Here is a 16,082-nt window from a genome sequence, read left to right on the forward strand (position 1 = left end):
AAGCAAACATATTTGCCCCTCAGATTTTTCCACTTCTTTGTACATTCCCTCATGTTCGTTCCGATAGATTCAGCAAGCTCCCTGCCGCAATTTGCTGACTTCTGTGAGTCCTCAAATTGAGGCTATGGTTATGATTCCCCATATTTAGGTGATAATTGTTATTCTCTCACTGATGCATTCAAAAACTGGTACTGATCAGGCCAATCACAATAGCTGCAGACTGCATTTATGTGCCATGTAGTTACATTTCCAGGTGCACATCAGGTTACAGGAGACGTTTGTGGCGCCGTCAACAATAAGAGTCCAAGGACGTGTTGTAATAAAAAGCAAATGAAAGTAGAGAATAATAATTTGAAAGCATGCAAGGCAGTATGAATCTAAAAAAAAGTTAGATTTGTTATTTAGTTAAAAACTTTGTTTCAGAAGGTTCTGAAAGGTGTAATAAAATAAGCATGATGCTGTGTTATGTAAACATTCAAGAAGTGCATCTTCTTGAGATCAATTTTTTTTTTTTTTTAAGTTTTATTGCACACTTGAGCTTTCAACTTTGGTCATTAGTGCTGTTAGGTGCATTTTTTCCCCAACTTTTACCGGCACTTGCTTCTTCCAGAGTTTGCTGATACAGGTATCGCAATGCCCACAAAAACCCGCCTCCTCTCAGTCAGACTCATGCACTGCAGCTGAATAATACAGGCTTATTTTTATTTTTTAATACAAATCAGACATCTTATGCCCTCAGTGTTGCGGCGACTTGTCCGCCCCTGGTATTGAAAATAATGTGGAATTATATTTTCTAAGGCATTCAAAGTTATGAATTCCAGTGTAATGGAAGGAATTTCCCCACTTTTGGGATTATTAGAGTATATCTTAAACAAATCAGGGGTTGTTTTTATATATATATATATATATATATATATATATATATATATATATATATATATATATATATATATATATATATAAGAAGAATGTCTCTCTCCTCTGAGTTCATCTTGTCATTGTTTAAGCTGTTAGTAAAATAATCAGAGCAAATGAAAAAACATATGTGCTGCTTTGTAGCTTATGTGATCATTCTGACCTTCTAAAGATAGGCCACTAAGTTAGGATAAGCCAGCTTTTGGGATCAACATAATCTACTCCATTCTACTCATTTTGCTCAAATACAGGAGCTCATTATTGAACTATCCGAAACCTTCATAAATGTCTCATATGAAGGCAAGACTGTATGAAACGCACAAAAAAAATCCGCTTGGAAGTCTTAGTTTAGTCTTAGATGGGTAGCACACAGGCTGTTTGCATTCCCTGTTCTACTTATCATGCCCAAACACACTGACAAAGAAACTTTATGAATAGTTGGGTCCACTCTTGGTACGAGTCAGTGGAACAGTTACAGTGTAGGGACAGGAAATGGATGGAGGTAAAGAGGTCTGCACAAGTATGGTAATGCAAGTGTGTGCGTATGTGTGTATTCTGAGTGAGTGAGAGGTTGATTGAGGAGGCGACACTGGCATTGTGTCCCTCTTCCAATGATGCTCAAGTGTGTAAGAGGTGGTTTAAGAGCGCCAGGGAGATAGTGAGAGTGTGTGAATGGGTTATGAATAGCTGTTACACATTGGCTTGTATTGCTGTGTTTGCTAACCTTTGAACTGCACCCCCCCCCCCCTCCCTCTTTCATTTCAGCGTATTCTGGGATTTGTATTGTGCAGCTCCAGACCGAAGAGAGACGTGTGAACACTCCAGTGAGGCAAAGGCCTTCCACGACTATGTAAGTGACAGACTGGCTTTTCTAACACTTAAAAGGAAACAATTAACAATTACTGTTAATCCTTTTTTTTTTTTTTTTTTTTTTTTTGCCTGTTCTTTTATGTATGTCTGCCAAGACAAACACTATATTTCAGTCACAAGTTCAAGTGTGTGTGTGTGTGTGTATATATATGTATGTATATATATATATATATATATATATATATATATATATATCCTAACCAGAAGTAAAGTTCTAACTAACGGTCGTTTAACAATTCATTGATACATTCTTTTCTTGATTAGTTGATGTTTGGCCTATAAAGTACAAGGACATGGGGAATGTCTGTCCTTATGTTTAAGGTGGAAATCCTCAAATTCCTTTTGTCTGATCTAACACACAAACATTCTGATCATTTCAAAGGCTGAAACTTTTCGATATTTGTCCTTTGGCTTCAAGAACAACTTAAAGATCCACTCACACAAATTGTAAAAAAGTTTAATTGAAAATGCTTTCCCCCCCTATGTTCTGTCTTGTGTCTGTGTATGTATACCGTTACAGTGCTAGATACTCATTTAAAGTATTTCAGAGACTTCTTCAAACTTCAAAATTGTTCTTGACTAGTTTCATATGTCGGTTACAGTTGATGTTCTTAAAATGGTCATGTCAACAACCCCAACCATGTGCTGTGTAGACCTGTTTACAAGAGGCAGGCATTTTAGACTAAAGTTAGCTGAAAGCAAGAAGGAAAGGTAGCTGCAAAAAGGCACCAGTGTAAGACAAAGGTTATTTTAAACTGAATCATATAAACCAATTTCAGTAGAGCTCAAGAATAAAACCGTGGAGCCAGAAATAAGTTTATAGGTCTCCTTTTAACTGCTTAAAGCCATGTAATTAAAATAAAACGAATAAAAAAAATGCAGTGTTCAACTCAGAAGTCGTCAAGAAGATCAATTTATGTGCACCAGGCTTCTTGAGTTTTGCTGTCACACATGCTGAATGGCATGCATGGACATGTGTTAGACCCAAGTATGATTGAGCAGGGAACATTTCCATACCAAACCTATGGTTCCTCATTTCTTAAGGTGCATCAATAATTGACAGAAAAGGAAGAAACTTCAGAGGAGCAGAAAAATAAAAACAATTTGAGAAACAGCAAGAGGAAAAAACTGAGGGAATATTATGGAAATCCAAAGGGTCTCATTCTGTGGTGTTGCTGATTGAACGATGAAACTGAAAATGACATTATGTAGGTAGATTGCAAGTCGGTGTTTCTCTTTGTTACAATGTATAATGTTGTTACAATGCACCACTTGAAACGACACCACACAGTGTAATATCCTTGCAGTGCCATGAAAACCCTGCTTCTAAAAGTGTGTTCTTGTTACCAACTTATATTAATCATGTCTTTAGCTTTACTTAACATAGAATCGCAATTCAGCAACACACTTTTTTTTTAAAATTGTTTTTCTGAACTTCATAGGTGAGAATGTCTTAAATTCTTTTCAAAGGTCGGGGTCAGCTGTGGTTTCCATAGTTTGTAAGGATTCAGTGTCTCATTTGAAATCAGTTCATTTGGATGGCCTCCTAATTGTTATTCCTGATTTTCCATCTTGCTGAGGAATTCCTCAAACAACAACTCCAGATTTCTGCAGCAATAATGCAAAGTGTTGTTTTTATTCCAGCATGAGGAGAAACTGTAACTCTGTTGTCATGTCTGTAAAAGTCATCTGCTCTGATTGACACTGTGTCTGTCTTCGGCGTGTCCGCTTTGGCCAAGACAGTGTGGCATTGTGTGTGCGTGTTTTTGTGTGTGTGTGTGTGTGTGTGTGTGTGTGTGTGCATGCGCTGTATAGTGTGAGGAGATAATGGAATAGAGTTCTAATCCGGTAATCCCAGCACTGGGCCGAGGCTAAGCCAGGGATTTGTGTGTGTGTATATGTGTGAGTGTGTATGTGTGTGTTTGGATGGGTGGGGGGCATCTTTGGCAGCCAGCCCATAATAGGAGGGTGGATGGGCTCATACCCTCCTTCCAGTTAACCCTGTGTATAAATGTAGATGGGTGAACTGCATGTCTGCTCCTAGCAGCGATAAAGCAAAGGAGATGGGACTGGTTTAATTTTGGCTCTTGTCCCCCGAGGCTGGTCTCTGAGCACAGGTCCTTTTCTACTAGTTTCAAAAGAACGAGCCAGTTAGAGGCACTGAAGAAAAAGGCATTTCACCTTACGTTAAAACAGTTTCTTACTCTTTTGAGGATTGCAGGAGTGCACGCCAGCGTTTAAGGAACATTATTACAGTTCTGTCCGCTGGGTGCAGAGACACAAATGAGGTCTGGCTAGTTTTTGGATGCGGGTTATAAAAGTACTACAGGGGTTATAATATAGTTGATTTGTTTGTGTATTTTTTTTTTCAATAGAAAATTACCTGTAATATTCATAGATCTCTTTGTATAGGTTTTTAATTCATGCTTAAATAGCTTTATAAATTTCAAACACATCTTTAAAGTGATGTGTTTAATGTGGCAATATTTAGCTGAAGTGCAGTAAACATGAGAAAAACAGAAGCCAAGGCAAACACCATGTATATGTATGTATAATTTAATCAGGGCTTGTCAATAAGACCAAGACCAGGGATTGTTGTCATGGGCTGTGTTGTATTACTTGGTAATCTTCTATTAAGTGAATTTTTGTCATTCAGCTTTCAGCAACATCTTTTTGCAAGTATTTGCTTACTGGGTAATTTAGCACTGCTAGCTTGATCACTTATGTTAATGAGTGATAGTATAAAGTGTTTCATAAATGAGTATTTCTGCTAAATTATTGTGTTGTTTTTTATTTTTTAATTTTTATTTTTTAATGGATTTATTTGAATTTATGTTTTGAATGAGCTTGGGGATGTATTCATCTGGGACGAGGGGTCACGAGTGCTCATTGCTCGGCTATAGAGGCCCTTGAGTTTTATTTATTTAATTTTTCTGCTTTTAAAGCTTCTTCAGGAAGCTCTTCTGCCATTTTCTGTTACCTTCTCAAACTCCTTCCCCGTCTTCTTCTCATACACTCTGCAGCTCTGTCCTATTCACGTCATATTTTTGCAGCGTTGAGTACCTCTGTAACACCCCCACATCCGCATCTGTCTTCTGTCCCCATTCATTCCAAAAACTTTTTTTAACCTCTCTTCCTTGTTAACTCTACCTCTTACTCTTTCTTAGATCTAACAAACCAGCCCACCCCCTCTCCTCTCACTTCGCTTATCACTCGCTCTGTCTGAGTCTCCTTCTCTTGTTGCACCCACCACCCCCACCCCTACAACCCCTTTTCTCAAGACAAGATTGATTGGCTAATCTAGCTGTTTACCCACAATGCCTACTAGCACTGAAGAGAAGAGGGCAGTGTTGATAGTATAAAGACACAACCAAGAGACAATTGAGGTATTTGAAAATGGAGTTCAGTGAACATACCAAATGGATAGAGAAGGAAATTAAAGATAGCTGCTTTTGTTATTATTTTAAATAGAGCAACTGTAATTTCCAACTATGTGTAAATCAATAACACTATAAAAAAAAAAAACTACAGGAAATTTGAAAACAGCATGTATTTAAAGTTATAGTATATCTGTACTGGTGTGTGTTTTGGTGCTTTTCAGCACTTTCTGATGCCTTGGAGGACAGTAGCAGCGTAATAATATTTGTACCATTTCCTTTAATGCCATAAAGTGTTTAAACCTAATGAAGCATTAGTGACAGAAAGCAGCTCTTTGTTATACAGCAATTTCTCCTGAAAAAAATCCATTAAAACCAGCTGACATTATGCAGCATATTAAACAACCTGCAATATGTTTTCACTGTGAATAGTTTAAGGAGAAAGCCTCTTAGATGCAATTGAATAAAAAAACCCAAACTATTCTGCCAAATTGCTGCCTGCTGTGTAACTGCTGCTTTCTTCCTCTTTTGACCACATTAAACAGAAATCTCTCTAAATTCCTGAAATTTCATATAAGTCGCATTACCACAGTGATTTTTAAAAAAATGTCTATAATCCTGTTAAAACAGTATTTGTATGTATGTACAAATTCCTCTATTAAAAGCAAAGAGACATAAAACACAAGCATGTTTTATTTCAATCTATATTTTTGTCACTGGCTGACTCCAGATCAGCTAAATGGAGAACTTTATGCTTTTTGCATTGCAGAATAAAGTATGTAAGAGAGAAAGAAGTGTGTTTTTATATATATATATATATTAGTTATTTATTACTGTATTACTTAGAATACTAGTAATAATACTAAAACATCCATAATAATTTCAGTTCTTCCTTCTCCTTGATTTGAATCTATACTGTTATTCACTGCTGTTCTCATTCCACCCATAGTCTTGTCTTTTGGACGCTCTGCCATCTCTCTGGAGCGTTGGCTAAGTGGATGTTGTGTCTGCAGCATGTATTAGTGCTGTCATCCGGTGTGTGCGCACAAGTCCGCCTGTCTGGTTCAGTACTGCTACCTTGGCAGCAGCGTTTGGGGAAGTGCGTGTGTGTTTAGCGTGCACGTTGTGCCAGTTTTGAGGACCAGCTGGGTTTTCAGAGACTGTGTGTGTGCACGCGTGTTTGTCAGACGTGACGGTGAGAGGAGCAGCCATATCCTGTTGCTCCAGAGTGAAACATACTGTTTGGTCTGGGCAAATTAGCCAGATCACCACAGTCAGCTATTTTTTTTTTCCCCCCTCCCATCTCCATATACTAATAATAATAATAATGGATTGGATTTATATAGCGCTTTTCAAGGCACCCAAAGCGCTTTACAATGCCACTATTCATTCACTCTCGCATTCATACACTGGTGGAGGCAGCTACGGTTGTAGCCACAGCTGCCCTGGGGCAGACTGACAGACTGACTGTCTCGCATCCTCACTCCTTTGCCTTTCTACCCCCCCCCCCCCCCCCCCCCCCTTTCTCTCCCTTACTCTGTTCGCTAAGGACAGCAGGTCAAGGAGACAGTGATGAGGTACATATCAGTGTGAACCAGAATGTAGATTAGTACCTCTCCAGGCAGGGACACACATAAATACAGACACAAGCACACACATACAGGTGCATCTCATCTGCTGTCTCTTCCTACCTCACGCCCTTCTTTCCATCCAGTGTTTATATCTCTGTCTTTATCCCTGTGAAAGGTATCAGGCGGAGGTCAATAATGTGTTGAGCACTATTGATCTGTCCGGTAGGTCCTATGGGTGAGAGTGGGGAGAGGGAAATGGAGAGGGAAGGATCAATGCTATTTTGTATAGGCTATCTACATACTGTACTATACGAGCCAATCAGAATCATTAGTGTCTTGTTCTTTGATAGATTATTCATCAACACGATGAGTTTGTGCTGAAAAGGAAAAGCAGTCTCAACTCTGGATTAAGGTGTCAGAACTTGAAATATTTTGCCACCCTGGTAGCGAGGCAGAGGGTGGAATACGTCTGAGTTCATCCTGATTTCCACAGGCTAAACTACTTAAACTCATCTCACTCCAACCAGGAGGAAACTGCTTCAATAAAGTGAGGTCATTGAAGAGTTTGGTACAGTCAGCTTACTGAAAGCTGCCTCAAGTGTAAAATTATTTTCATGGAACGAACAAATGCACGTCAAAGGTTTTACAGAGCCCAAGAGACCGTCTTCACTCTTTGCTTGGTAACTAATGACTTCATATGTTAGAAAATTGAATCAATAGGATTGAATGAATATTATTATTGTTGCTGGTATGTGAGTGGGAGGTATTTTTGCCTCACTGGATAGTGTATAATCCAGAAATAACAGGAAAAGATGAAGGGTGACTTGTCACAGAAATCATCATCCAGGCTCAAATCAGAAAAGGTGTGATAAGAGTACAAACATCAGTCTATTAAGAAGACTTTTTTTGGCCTTTTGTCCAAGTGTGCAATAGAGAGAAACAGGAAGCATGGGAAGACAGTCGGATGATATGAACCAAGGCTCTCTGACTGTCAGTGTACCCAATTAATGCTTCGTTTGAGGTGTCTGTCAGAGTCTTAATAAACTGTGGATGTACTCATCAGAGAGTGGGCTACAGGCGGGCCCACTCTCTGAATGATTCAAATTTATCTTCAGTATATTTTGCTAGCTGTAAATATATTTAGTGCGAATAATGGAGATTTGAATTTCTGAGTAGAATATCATGAATAGAATGGAAACACCTGTGTGGCAATCATAGCCTGTACAGGTTAGGGTGATAAATGTTACTGAAGCCTTTCTTGTTTAATAGTTAAAGAAAGATCAACACTATGTGACTATGTAAGTCCAGAGGTCGCTACGCTCTCCTGCCAAGTTGTGAACGAGTATGGAGTGGCTGAGAAATGAAAACCCTAAAAAGGTAAAGATGTTGGTGGAAGGAAAGAATACATAATGTAAGTTTAACGCTAATAATTGAATACTTTTCATTAGGAAAGTGTAAATCCATTATTTTTCAATGTTGATACTTGTGCTGTTGTTTCAGCTGCGACCCTTTGTCAGCTCAGTATGTTGTAAACATAAAACCCAATTGAATTGAATGGATGAGCTCCATAAGCCATAGTCCACCTGTTGTCACCAAAATCGTACACACAAAATCATAATTCATGAAGGTGCACCCAGTTGAATTTGAGTTTTTAAAAGATAATGTTGTGTTTTTTTTTTTTCTTTATATAGCTCAGGTACAGATCAGGTCTCTGGCCCAGATTCCGTGTTGTTGATAGCCAGGTAACATAAAAAAACTCACCTGATATTGTTTTTGAGCAGATGCTGCACCAGGATGCTTTGACACAGTGTTTGTGCAGCGCTCCGCGGAAGGCCATTAAAATATAGTTTACAGTTTAAACAGTGTAAATATTCCCAGGCATTTGAAAATGCGTCCCGTGGGTTTTGTTGAACTTTTCTGCCGGCTTCTATAAAAGAGACACATTCTTCTTTCTGCTGCATGTCAGACATTAAAGAGTTTGTGTTGCCACCAGGTGCTTCTTTCATGCACTCCTTATTTTGTAGACTTTTCCATGCTTCTGCCTGGAAATGAATAATTCAACTCAACTCCACGTTGCTATTATATCAGCTAATTAGTGCAGTACTAATATCTGCTGTGGATTATTATGTCTTCTTGAACTTGCTTCTTTTCATAAGTTTACACACTTGTCGCCCCTGTACACACATGTTCTTTGTGAATTAGCATTTAACGTTTACCTTCACAAATGTCAACCCATTCCTGGAGATCTGATTTGTTGTAAATCACGTTATTGTGATAAAATGCAATGGGGGCAGGATTTTCTGACTGTCTTCCACTTCAGAGGTAGAAATGGAGAGGTGGATATAAACACTACTGTACGTGCCACTACAAACACACAGGAAAAAAGGCACTGCTGGATTCTTTTGTATTTCCCCAGGCCAGTTGATTTTAATAAAGTCCAACTGCATATTAAATCTACCTTCATTTTTGCTCGTGGCAACCGCGCTCAGTCTACACGCTTTCAGTCTGCATTCATTTTCAATCAGCAAATTAGGGAATGTGTGAGGAGATAACTGGCCATTAATAGTCCATAAAAATAATGTGACTGAGTGATTGATTGTGAGCAGAAACCATTTTTGGTGCATGTTCTTTGTTTTTCTCCCTTCGTGTTTTGTTTTTTTCTTTCTTCTTTTTATCTCCTTCTGTCTCACTCTTGTATCTTCTAACTCACTCTCCAATCTCACTCTCCTGCATCTTCTTATTCTCTCTCTCTCTCTCTCTCTCTGTCTCCGTGCTCCTGGAGCGGGGGATGCCAGGGGGACAGAGTGCAGATAGGACCTGTCTCCATAGCAACAGCTTCTGCAAGCTGCTGACACCCTACTGGGGGGACTGAGGGGAGGAGAGGTTGTGGATGGGGAGGGATAGTACAAGGGTTGGGGCACAGGGATATGTGTGTGCCGTATGTGTGTTTGTGCATGTGTGTGCACCAGTGCCAAGACAAATGAGTGTGGGGGTCACGAATAGGAGGAAAGATGGCGAGAAAAGTGTTCGGAAGAAAAAGAGGAAGGATGGAGAAGGAGAGAAAGAGGCAGCCTACCCTGCTTCTTCCCCAGGGACTCGGTGGCCTGCTCATGTTCACTAGCAGAATTAGCATAAAGATGGGGGGAGGTGTGTGTGCGTGCGTTTGTGATATTTCAGTTTGTGTGCTTTGGTTTCAGATGGGAGAAGGAGGACGGCAAGCGTGTTTGTGTACATCTGTGTAACTGGTGGTATGTGTTGTCCATGCATGCAGCGTGTGTCATATGGATATAGTGTGTTTGTCAGTTGTGCGTGCTGGAGGATCTGTAGATGTGCAAAAGTGTGTGTCTGTGTATTTGTTAGAGCAACTCCCTCCCCTGGGTCTTAAACCCCCTCTCTGTTCTGTCCTGTAGCCTGCGGTTCTCCCCTGTCTGCTTTTCTGTACTGAAGGGCTGCACTTTATGAGGCTGTGATGCAAGCCTTTGTGTGTCTGTGCGATTCCGCGTTCATGTGGTTGCGTGCACATGTGTTTGTTCCGGCTTGCTTATGTAAGCACTCTGAACATGCGTCTCCTTCTATGTGTGTTGACAAGAATACAGTTATATCATATTTAACTCCCGGGCTGAATCATTCTGCCCCCCTTTTCCTATTCTAGATTCTAATTTTATTCTCCCATATTGTTTGACTGACGTAAAGGGGACTGGAGACAGTACTGGTGTTACATCTGATTTGTTTTAGTTGAGTGGTATGCTTTCTGTGTTTGTCCTTAAGATAACAATAACATAATTGCTCACTGATTTTATAAATTTCTATTAAGCGAGAAATGTAGCATTTGTAATTAAACATCCTTAGATTTGTAGAGTAAATGGAGTACTATTAAAGACACTGTGTTTGTCCTATAGGGAATGTTAGCCCAAAAATCTAATGGACAATTGCTTTGGAGTTAAATGTTATTCAGAAAAACTGAAGAAGAGAAAAAAAAAGATTCAGTGGCCTTCTAACAAAACAGTCTTTAAGTGTCTCAAATATCTTGATTGCTTCATTTTCTAAAAATTAGCAAGAACTCTGTAAGATCAACCTATTTGCAGAAGACTTGTTACTATATTTAACCTCTGTCAGTACTCATTAGGTACTTATGAAAGCTTGTAATGAAGATAAGTTTTGAGTAATTTAATTGTTTACAATAAATTAATGTAAGTTGTAGGGCTGCCACGATTTGTCGACTAGTCACGATTACGTCGACTATCAAAATCGTCGACGACTGATTTAATAGTCGACGCGTCGTTTGAAGCTTTGTAAGATCACAAAAGACGCAGGAATAAGTGGCAGGATTTAAGAGTGTAATAACGGACTGAAACAGAAGATGGCAGCATTGCATGTACAAGGATGTCAGCTACCGCTAAACCCCGAAGAAGAAGAAGAAGGAGCAGCTGTGTCCCAGAATTCATAGCGCGGCCCAGCGCAGTTTCCAACAATGGCGGCAGCTAGTTAGTTTTAATGTTACTCTTATTATTCTTTCTGGGTCACAAAATAAACGTTTAACATATTTTCAGGCGAGAATGTAGCTGTGTAAACCTCAAATATCTGCTCAGTTTATCAGGACACCACATATTTTCAAAAGCGCTCCGACGTTTTCGGAGACATCTGTTACCCACTAGCTCGTTAGCGAGCCGGGGGCTAGGCTCACTAGCGCCGTGAGAACACCGGACTCCCCGCAAATCGTTTTCAAACCCACCGCCGTCTTTCGCTACTCAGGTTAAATATATATGAGTCACTTAGATAACTTAAAATGTTATTGTTTGGCTTTTTTTTTTTTGTATTTTATTTGTTCCTGAGTAAATCAGTTTGTCTGAGATTAAAGTTATAGTTTTTACACAGCTGAATAAACGTCAAGCAGACAACTGATTATCAGAAGTGTGAGATGCTCCAGAATATACTCCAGTGTCCTGTTATATTTTAGATAGCAAGGAGTTTATTAAACTTCACCGAAACAATCTGCAAATTTCATTAAAATTTAATAAACTATCATCTTGTCTTTATTTTTAGTTAGCACAGACCTTAAACACTTAAAGCTGTAAGCTAATGATAGTTATATAAGAGCAGATGCTGCTGGTGCAATAAGCTGTAGTTTTACGTCCAATGGATGATGATCTGATTAGTCGACTAATCGCAAAAATAATCGGTGACTAGTCGACTATCAAAATAATCGTTTGTGGCAGCCCTAGTAAGTTGGTTTGGTGCTGAACTGTATTTCATAACCATTTTTTTTTATTTTTATATGTAGCTCATGAAACATGAGATGACACTTGTCTCTGTTGTGATCTGACCAGGAAGTAATCACTATACTTCAAATCGATCAAAATGTTTCTTAAGACATGAAATATGAAGATTTTTCCTGAATTCATTAAAATTAGTTGAATTTTGAAATAAATTAAATGTAACAAATTGTGTAGTTTGTGTCAGATTCTTAAACTGGATCCAAATATGCCATTACTGACACTTGGCTTCTTTGTAATGAGAAAGGACCTGTGGAATAGTCGTTGAGAACTTCAAAAAACAAATTGGCAAAATTTTTCAACTTTACTAGCTGACCTATGGAGCATCTGTTAGGATGTTGAAATGCAGTTTCAGGGTGATTAGTTCCATATGAGTACATTCAAGCTACAAACTCCTACATATGCGGTGTTCCTAGATCGCTTTGCAAATCAGCTGCACGTTATTATAGAGTCAGTGTTGTTTTCATTTATCTCCAAGAAATGAAAAGGAAGGAGTTTGCTAATATTAGCCGTTATATTTCTGTTGTTTGTGACAGAGAAAAGCTTTTTAATGAAAGAAGCATAAAAGTATGTACTCATTATCACCGGTGCAAATAAATAACTGCTGTGTTGGTCAGGATATTATTCCTGGGTGTATGATAGAATAGATCAGAGTACAGGCACAGGTCTCTTTACAGCTTTGTGTCACTGACATTTTATGATTGTTCCTCTTCTGAAGTGTTTGAATATTTTTGCAATGTTTCTCCCTGAAGTCTTTCTTTTCATTGCTGGCCTTGCCTAAAGAAAGAGATGGGGGGGGGGGGGGGGGGTTAATACATCTCTCTTCTATCTAACATTTAAACTTTAAATGGAGTTGTTGTTTTTTTTTGGGGGGGGGGGGGGCAAATGCAGGTGCAGCCACTGCTCCCTGTTGTCGTTTGTTGGCCAATGCGGCATCATGCACATATACATTAGGGTAGAGCAGTGAAGGATGCATGTACACGTTGAACACCATATCGAATTCATCTGTTTGTGTTTTCCAGAGCGCAGCGGCAGCGCCAAGCCCAGTGATGGGCAACATGCCACCCAATGATGCCATGCCAGGTGGTCCCATGCCCCCAGGCTTCTTCCAGGTATGACCCCACTCTTGTGTCATCACCAAACCCACTTCTCATTATACCCCATCTGCCATTCATTCATTTCTGACTTCCCCAAAACAAATAATCTATATTTAGTCTACTCTTTGACTTCCTTGTCCGATGTTCACTTATTTCTGTAGAGCAATAAACTAGCAATTTCTTATTTTATTGTTAGCACATTTTATAGTAGTTGCACTAAACATGGACATTTCCCAGTTGAGAAATTATTCAGGTTTCTTTTTAAATTTTCATTCATGTTATTATTCTGACAGTAATTACAGTCTTCTCTGTACAGAAGCTGACTTTTATTTTATGAAAACTTTTTTTAAGTAGCAAATAAAAGCAGCCTTGTTTGCACCTTAATTACTGAGCAATATTTGATTAGCCCAGTTGGTGGTTTATTTACACAAGAAGACAGGAACATTTTCTTAACCTAAAGTTTATCTAAAGAAAAAGGCATGGCTTTGCTGCTAATTGAAAATATCTGTTATATTTATAGACGGTAAAAGGAGGGTTTTCCTCAGTTATTAGACTTCTTAAGATACTGATCAGATACCCGTTTTTTTGTTTTGTTTTTTAAGCCTTTAATTTGACTTCCGATATCAGTCAGGTTCTACTAATTAAGACTTTCACAGTAAAATCTATATGGAGTTTAATCAGATGACAGCATAGTTGCAGTTTGGGTAGCAGGGTTTTTATTATTTTTTTTTTTTGGTGTTTTTTTTTTTTCCCTCCACATTTTTCCAAATACTGTTTATTCCACTCTAGATATTTACACCCACCAGAGCCTCTGAAGCTCATACTGTTCATTCATCTGTGGCTCTGCGCTCGCTGGGCTGCTGTTCAGCCGATTTGTGATTCAGCCATCCCGTATTCATCCTCTCTCCACTCCTCCATCTCCATCTCGTCTGTCTCTGACCTGTCCCGGGTCTGTGAAGGGAAAGGTTTTAGTGTGGGAGATGGCTGTCTGAAGAGTGACGAGAACGAGACATGCAAACGCGCACACAGTATACAAACACGTGCAAGCATGCGAGCACACATTCACAAACAAAAACACTGTGAGGCAGTGGTGTGATGGACAGCACTGGCATTTGGCAGGAGGCACGATAAGGTGATTGCGAAGAGTAGGAGCGAAAAAGCGAGTGACACATTAAGGGAGAGGGAAGGATGGAGAGGAAGAGGGGTGAGTGGAGGAGTAAGAAGAGAGGGAAATGTGAAAGATCAGTGCCACCAGGATTGTGGCCCACTGTTTGTTTCTGTGGCTACGTCCCACCCTATTGTTTGCTGGCTGAGAGTGAGGGTGGTGGTGCTGATGGTGGTGGGGGGGCTAGTGAGAGTATGACTGTGAATAAGCAAGGGAAAGGGTAGGGGGGAGAGGGGGTGACGAGACATGCATGGAAGTGCTATTTATAACATTGGTGGAGGAGTAAGATTGGACGATGGCTTGTGTGTCTGTGTTTGTGTGCACATTGTGTTCAAGCGACCTTACTGTAACAGAAAGCTTCGGTTGTTCACTGCAAATGTGGCTCACGCAGGCAGAGCGTTGTTTGAAATCCTGTTAAGAACGTCAGGCTCGACACCTAAACAATACCTCCTCTGATATTTGACTTTTAAAAAATGCTAAACTCTTGCTTTCACCATATATTTTTTTTTTTCTTCAGCTAAAGCAGTCACAAATTTAAATGCTCTTAACATACAACACAAGCAGCTATGCAGAAATCTGTCAAGGACATACGAGATCCAAGCAGCGGCTGCTGATGACTTTCATAACCAGTCGATATGTTTTTCTTGTTTTTGAGTTGTTATTTTGTCTACAGTATGTCAGATAAGACATGACAGCTTCAAGATATGACTTAAGTTTACGAGCAAGAGTTCAAAATAAAAACAAACAGTTCAATTTTCCATCATTCTGCAAAAAGACAGCAAATCTTCGCAGCTGAGACGTTTGACATTTTTGTGTTTAAAAATAATTCGCTAATAGATTATAATAGTTGTTGGTTGTTCAAATTTTCTTCTGAGATGCTGACCTCATATTAATTGGGTCAAGTGGTTTCTTTTCTTTTTTTATTACAAAGTTTCAAGGTTTTTTTCTCTCTCCATGAATTGCATTCATTAAGAGCTTTTTATCAAGGCCGCCCTTCTGACAGATCTGCTGCCCCAGACAGATATTGGTCCGTACAATAAAGTAGACCCCATCTAATCTTGTTGTTGTTTGTTGTTAATTAGTACACCTATTTCTTACTCAAGCAAGCAGTTGGTCTGTTGTCTGTCCAGCAAACACAAGCAGTTGTATGGAATTGATGTCTGTCTCTATGCATTTGAAGAAAAAAAGAAGCGACTTTTGGTAGTCAGTTGTACAAAGCGATTGGCTCAGATTCTGTTGGTCAGCTGATTTCTTCATTTCATCTGAAAAATTATAATATTGAACTGACTGTTTAGCACTTATGGACATTTTTTAAATTTAACCGTTACATTTTAAAGCACTAGAAGTAGTTAGGACGCACGCAGGTGCGCCCCCCCCCCCCGCTTGATTAAGTAAGGTCTGGAGTTGAATGTGCATTTGGTAGCTGCTCACTGGGACTTTCAGCATGAGGTCCAAAGAGATTTCGATGCAAAAAAACATAACAAAGATGGTGGAAACTTTAGGAGTGGTCTAATCAACAATATGGTGCATTCTTAAAAAGAAGGAATGCGCTGGAGAGCTTAGCAACATCAAAAGGCCTGTAAGCCCACACCACATCTAACTTCTGCTAAAATGATGGGAAGCATATGGAGAAGAAAAGGAAACTCTTACGATCTTAAGCATGCCACATCATCCGTCAAACATGGTCGAGGCAATGGTATGGACATATATGGCTGCCAGTGGAACGAGGTCACTTGTGTTTATTGCTGATGTGATTGCTGATAGCAGTAGCAGGATGAGTTGTGAAGTGTACATGGCTATAGCCCCTGCACCGA

At 39.4% G+C, this 16,082-nt stretch overlaps 1 protein-coding gene across 5 annotated transcripts in view; it reads left to right on the forward strand.

Moving 5' to 3' along the window:
• The window catches only part of zgc:110158 (single-stranded DNA-binding protein 3), a 39,785-nt gene that overhangs the window by 12,036 nt on the left and 11,667 nt on the right, over positions 1–16,082 (forward strand). For all 5 annotated transcript variants that reach the window (XM_076877365.1, XM_076877366.1, XM_076877364.1 and 2 more), the window contains exons 4-5: positions 1,681–1,765; positions 13,029–13,118. In XM_076877365.1, coding sequence (XP_076733480.1) covers positions 1,681–1,765; positions 13,029–13,118 — 175 coding nt within the window. The remainder of the gene's footprint in view (positions 1–1,680; positions 1,766–13,028; positions 13,119–16,082) is intronic.

This window comes from Maylandia zebra, linkage group LG19 (assembly GCF_041146795.1).
Source record: "Maylandia zebra isolate NMK-2024a linkage group LG19, Mzebra_GT3a, whole genome shotgun sequence".
Taxonomy (NCBI): domain Eukaryota; kingdom Metazoa; phylum Chordata; class Actinopteri; order Cichliformes; family Cichlidae; genus Maylandia; species Maylandia zebra.